General features: G+C 51.3%; 1 protein-coding gene across 1 annotated transcript; it reads right to left on the bottom strand.

Annotated features, from left to right (window-relative positions):
* Nucleotides 1-375: 375 nt before the first annotated feature.
* On the bottom strand, nucleotides 376-5,563 carry MRPS15 (mitochondrial ribosomal protein S15; the record flags this gene model as incomplete). Its single annotated transcript, XM_010144812.1, has 7 exons — nucleotides 376-495; nucleotides 1,184-1,375; nucleotides 2,496-2,554; nucleotides 3,171-3,255; nucleotides 3,809-3,857; nucleotides 4,605-4,680; nucleotides 5,501-5,563. Coding segments are annotated over 7 exons (644 nt in total), but the record flags the coding sequence as incomplete, so codon positions are not given.
* Nucleotides 5,564-6,248: the final 685 nt, after the last annotated feature.

Here is a 6,248-nt window from a genome sequence, read left to right as displayed (position 1 = left end):
CAGGGCTGCTTTGATGCCAGTCAAGCAGTGTTTCACCCCGTTCCTTCTCCTGGTTTGTCAGCCCACGGCCCAGATCCCTGCCAAGCGGCACGGTTGGTGCTGACAGCGCTGCCGGCTGGCTGGGGAACAGTGGGAGACAGACCTGGCTCTAACAGATCCCCTGGCCCCGAGGCAGAGGTGAAGCCCCCCGGGTACTGATCAAACCACTCACAGCACTGTCCAGTGCATCAGCCTTAAATTAACCTACAAGGCTTAAACTGCACCTTTCCAGGTGCTGACCATGGTGCAAACCTCACATGCACAGAATCAAAGAGGCTTTAGGTCTTCAGGTGGTTATTTATTCAAGGAACCGGCTGTGCTGGCCTCACTGTGCCACTACACTGGTGTCCCCTCGCTCTGTGCCGCCGCCTCCCTCGCACCTCTTGCTCTCGCTCGCCATTCTCTTCTCTGCTTCAGCCTCTCCGCTGCTTTCAGCTTCTGCACCTCCTCGAAAACCTGTGGGAGCAGCACATGGAGGCGAGAGAGGGGAGAGATGGAGCTGCCAGATGCTGAGTGGAGCTGCCCCACTGCCACTGCTGCTGCTGCACGGAGCCCAGCTCCTGGAGCAGAGGCCAGGAATCAGGCCGGGCAGCAAGGTCCACCCCAACCATGTGCCGCCTCCAGCCAGCACCGTTTTCAGGGAACAATCTGGAGCTGTTCTGTTAGAGCTACCCAGTCTTTTGGCCTGGAATGGAGTATTTACAGGCAGAGGGCACGTCCAGTTTTTTGACTGTCTCAGTCATACTGTGACACCTGCGGACAGCAGTTCCACCAGTGTACTTAGAGCAAAGGAGAGCAGATGGTGGGTGCACCCTCACTTCTATTCCAGAGCTGCCATCAGATTGTTGTCTCACGTATCAGTTCCCTTACCAGGCTTTAAATCCAGGCTGTTTTGAAGCCCACATTCAGCAGCAAACTGAAGGTCTCAGCACAGCACACACATCGCTTCCCACTACGGAACTGTCTGTGGTCGACCTCTCTGCCTAACTTATGTGTTTCTCCACAGACAGCATCACTGTCTCCTCAAACTCAAAGCATGGATTAAAAGGACTCGCCTATCAGTCTTTTCTGTCTTAATCGTGCCCTTCTACAGAGATCTTCTCCCCCTCCAGCTACATGTCCCTCTGCCCAGGCCACCCCATACCTTGCGACAGAAAGCCTTCTTCACCAGCCAGCGCTTGGTGATCCTCCTGATATGGAGAGGGGGCAGTGTGTACTGGATGTTCAGCTGCTTGCAGGTGTTTTCAAAGGTATTGTAGCGGACACGGCGAAGATAGGCAAGTAGTTTCTTCCGGCGATCGATAGCCATCAGCATGCGACGACGGTTACTTTTATCCTGCAAAGGACCCAACGTTCACGAGACTGCAGGCAGGTTATCCTTCCACCCCAATAAATTACTTAGAATAGACCAGATTATGGCTGAAAGGAAACAATCAGGTTAAGGACAGTACCTCGGAACAATTTTTCTTGGCAGATACTGCACTACAGTGCAGGTCACTACAAGGAGATCAGAGAAGACTTAATTTAGTTTTCACTGGAACTGCTTTCCTCATGCGGTGCCTGCACCCTTCTCCCCCACCCCGCAGACTGTCTCCAACCCGTGTGGCTCCAGGCACTGGCAAAAGCCGCAGTGGCCTGGAGGGAAGGTCTGCTGTCTAAAAACCCGCTTCCCCGGAAACACGTTCTTCCAGAAACAACAGAAGCATTTCCCTTTATTTTTCCAGAAATTAGATGGGAGAATAAAATGGGTCTTGGCTCTACCTGACCACTGGGGTTGTTCTTTGGAAGGGAATTCAGGGCGCTCTCCTGTGGGAGGCATGTCCCCACCCCCCACAAGCAGTGTGTGGGCAAAGCAGGTTTCATTTCCAAAGGTCTCTTCTGCCAAAACCTTGGGACCGCTTCCATCATCTTATGAAAACTGACTTTGATTCTGTTTTACCCTTCAAGCTTTAATGATTGACAAATACCGTTGCACCTTTTTCCACATGTGGTGGATTAATCCATTTGCCACCTCTCGCACTGCGTGAAGAATCTTTAATAGAGTCTCTTGTTCATGAACTCACAGCTGAGCTGGTTTGAATTTGGGCTCTGAACACGCACAGCTTTAGGTGGGAGGTGGCTGTTACAACATCACCACGGTGCTACACCTTCCCAGGGGCCACATCTACAGCAAGGGTGAACTTAGCTGAACCCTGTCCAGAGGGACCTGCTCCACCACTTCCACCACTCCAGCAGAGATGGAGAACTTGCTCCATGTTCTTGTCGGTGAGACTGCAGCTGCAACTGAGGTTCCCAGCAGTTCCCAGACTGGCACCACAGAACAGTTATAGCCTTTTTTAATGAACCTTCTGAGGAGAGCCATCATCCCCAGAACTGGAATCCTTTTGTTCTGGGCTGAGAAAACAGCCTGAGCAGCTGCTGCCTGAGACATGTGGGCTCAGAGGACCAACAGTTACCTTGGGATGCCTGTGGAGATGCTCCTCAAAAGTGCGTATCTTGGCAGTCAATATAGCAACTGTAAAGAAGAGACATTAGGAGCTGTGTGAGAGCAGCAGCTTTCCAGGGTGACAGGACCATTCCCATTCCCTTCAAACCACCAGCTGAGGGCTGCTGCTCTTACCGGTCCCACCACACAATGGCATGTGCTGCCCCAAGCCCTCCCAGAAAAACAAACCAGAACCTGTGGAATCCAAGTCAGAACTGTCCCTGTTACAAAGCCAATTAAAACACATCACATGAGTTTATCTGTAAAACACCTCCCGCAGTTACCGGTGACTTCACGTTCATTTCACTTGCTTGGTTTCAGTTTTGGAGGCGCAGAAAGAATCTCTTAACGGGTGTCCAAGTGCAGCAGCCAGTTCTGTGTGATTTCTGTGCTGCCTTTGGTGGGTGGGTATGGAGGAGGAATCTGGAGAGCACTCCAGCAGACCCTGCTAGTCAGTCACACTCTGACTCTGCAACAACCCCAAACCCTGGATGGCTCCTCCAGGGCATCACCTGTCTCCCAGGGGCTCTCCTGAAGGAGACGCTCCTAACTGGTACAGGAAACCTGAAGTGCTGGGATGGGAACAGCTGAATAAAAGCAGAAACGTATCATCCGCCAACAATATCCTTCTGCTTTTCTAACTCACCTTGTACCTCAAAGGAGCCATTGTCGCTGGGAGACCTCCTAACCTTCTCCACCAGCTGCTGCGTCTTGACTTTCATCTTCTCCTTCTGTGGAGAACAGAGGAGAGCTTGTCACTTTCTCAGGCTCATGAAAGGTCTGAGCCAGCCCGAATGCCCAGATCAATGGTTTGTCATTAATAGCTTTGCTCAGTGTCCGTCTCCAAACGTGTGCACAGTGCTGCAGAGAAGGACCTGCTTCTCGAGGACAGCTCAGAGTGGAGCAGCGAGGCAGCACAAAGAGAGCTCTGCAGAACACAGAGCCGCCATCGTTCAGATCAAGAGCCCAGGCACACCCTTCACCCCAGGGCTAAAGAAGAGCGTTGAAGAGGCCCCGCTGTGCTCAGGAATGCAGCCAGAACCGAGGCCGATCTCACAGGGCAGCAGCCTTTACTTTCCACATCTTTTCACTACAGTGAAGACTTCACAATGAATTCTAAGAGCAGTAAAGACTTACTGCTCATGTGTTTAACAGCCCCAGATTTGCAGTCACTGAAAAACACTTTAACAAAGCAGGGAAGGGCACTGAACATCACAGACAAATCTGACACAGAGGACTCACGACATCTCCTAGGGGGTTTTGTGCAAGTAGAATGAAACTCACCTGGGTGGCCATTTCCAGTGACAACAGCCTTCTCACTACATTGTCAACACTGCAAGGAGATGGGGGTTAGTTTATACACCAGGAACAAGTATATTTAACGAGAGAAAGGAGATTACTTAACTCTTCTCAACTCGAAATTACGAATTGACAGCGACTCTCCTGCCCTCCCGAACCCATCAGCCATAAACCATTTCCTGTTTTCCTACGAACAATCACAGCTGAGACTCCAGAGGCATCGAGGAGTTCTGTGGCTGGGGGAAGCACAGGCACTCCAAACGATGATGAAGTCTTGTCAACTACAAAAGCACTATGTGCAACCCGGGTACTGAAGATTAATCCCCAAGTAAATGCACAAGGACAAAACAACAGACTTTCACAGCAGCTCTGTCAAAGATGGGTGAAGCTCCCAGTGACGCCACTGGGGGCTCCTCACGCTCCACAGACGAGCGGTTCTGGAGTCAAAGCCTTGAAACACTCAACTCCAGGAGCAGCCCTTCATTCCGAGCGCTTTAGCTACACGAGTTCAAGACAGGCATAGACTATTTCTAACAAGACTACTTCTAGTATTTCAGGATTATTTCTTTTTTCTGTGGACCACAGCAGATGGGGGCAGCCAGCTCTTAGGCCGCTTACACAGCCCTCATCAGTGGCTGCTTTTGCAAATCTGACTCTCAAAAGGACTTTGCCGCTCTGGTGCTGGTTGCACACCAGTGACACAGAGCAGCCACTGATCACTGTGTGTATGTAAGACACCAGCCTCTGGACAGCCCAGTCACTCCCTTTCCCTGGAGCATACCTGTTTATTACTGGGACATTGGCATAATCCTTCTTCAGCATTGTGGGAGGGAGATCGTCCAAGTGGCTGGGGATGTCTACGAAGAGAAGATTAACATTGGGGAAGAGCAGTACGAAGTCAGAGCTCTAGATACAATGGCAAACTACATCAGAGGAAACACGCTGCAAAGAAGCTACGTGCTCTAAACAAGAGGGAAGAAAGCAAGAGATCAAACTGAGATGGCAGGAACTGAGTGAATAGAATTGGGTCCAGTCTCTTGCCTCCAGCACTCTGGATTCACAGCACGGTAGAGAGGCCACCAAGAGCAGTGATGTCTTGCTAATGACAATGGCTAATTTCCCACACTGCTGCATGAGCTGCTGAATTCTGAGTAACTTTTGAGGTTGCAAGGAATTATTTCTAGGAGCACAGAACCACAGAAAGGTTTACAAAGGGACCTTGGGAAGTTTCTAGTCCAATCTCCCCTTTAAAGCGGGACTATTATTTCATTATCTAGCAAAGCCTCGAAAGCCTCTGAGGATGGATATTCCCCAGCCCCGCTGCTGAGCGAGCTCCCACGCTGCACTGCCTTCCCAGTGAGTCCTTTTTCTGTTTGTGTCCAGCTGGAACATCTCCGAACTGCTATTTGAGACGACTGTCCCTCATCACATCCTTTGGCACTACCAGGAGGAGTCCGACCTTCCCCCATTGTAATCACCCATTAAGAAGCTGCAGAACTGCAGAATCCTGCAACAAGGGATTGTACTTCCTCTCTTCTCATGATGAGCTCTGCACTCTTAACGTGAGCCCCCCTATTATTTCTCCAGATACCCTCTCCCCCTGCAGCATTAGGGGACAATTCTGACAACGTCAGCAGTAAAACGTTTGGCCACATGGGCCCATGACTCCTGACATACCTTTCCTCTTTCTTCTCACAGGTCTGGCGTAACATCTGGCAGACTGAATAAAGGGACTGCAAGCTTGACGGAAGAAAACAAAGGTTTATCAGGCTTGTGTGCACTTTAAACACTGCTCACTCTGCACTAGCAAACACCAGTCCTCAGACTCCCAGGTGATCCGTGGCCAGCCAGGTCTGTTGTGCCAAAGGAGTGTGGAACAGTTGGTGTGTTCTCACATGGGTGCTAAAACAAACAGGCACTTCTGGGTGATCTGAATCCCGATGATAAGAAGAACAGAGCAGCAGGAAGAGGTTACAGGCGCCGAGCAGAGCGTGCGAGGGCTCCACAGCTGAACTGTGCTCGTTTAGAGGGGTTAAACTGATGAACTAACTCCAGCCACTTCATGTACAGGTTATATGGGGTGCTCTGGACCACCACAGCAGCAGAGCACAGAGGCAGCGAGACCTAGAGACAGCCTTTGGCTGGCACAGCTTGGTACAGATGAGGATATTCATCACCAGCTTGAACCGAGCCGTTCTTTGACCTTTCAAGACCGAGCTCTTCCAACTGCTCTTTCAATGACCCTGCTACTGCGATCGGTACCTGCACCACAGCTCTGGACACCGTCCCACACTGCGCTGGGCTGGCCACACGTGCTGAAGCAATGCCAGGGCAGCAGTCCTCCCCTTGGCCCATCTCACAGCAGCTTCACCCGAGACCTCTGGCCTCGGAGCTGCCCAAGCTGCTCCAGCTGGTCCCGGCCGTG

The sequence above is a fragment of the Buceros rhinoceros genome, unplaced genomic scaffold (assembly GCF_000710305.1).
Source record: "Buceros rhinoceros silvestris isolate BGI_N320 unplaced genomic scaffold, ASM71030v1 scaffold46021, whole genome shotgun sequence".
Classification (NCBI taxonomy): Eukaryota; Metazoa; Chordata; class Aves; order Bucerotiformes; family Bucerotidae; genus Buceros; species Buceros rhinoceros.
Note: the sequence above shows the minus strand (reverse complement) of the source record. Positions and strands in the feature narration are given on the sequence as shown.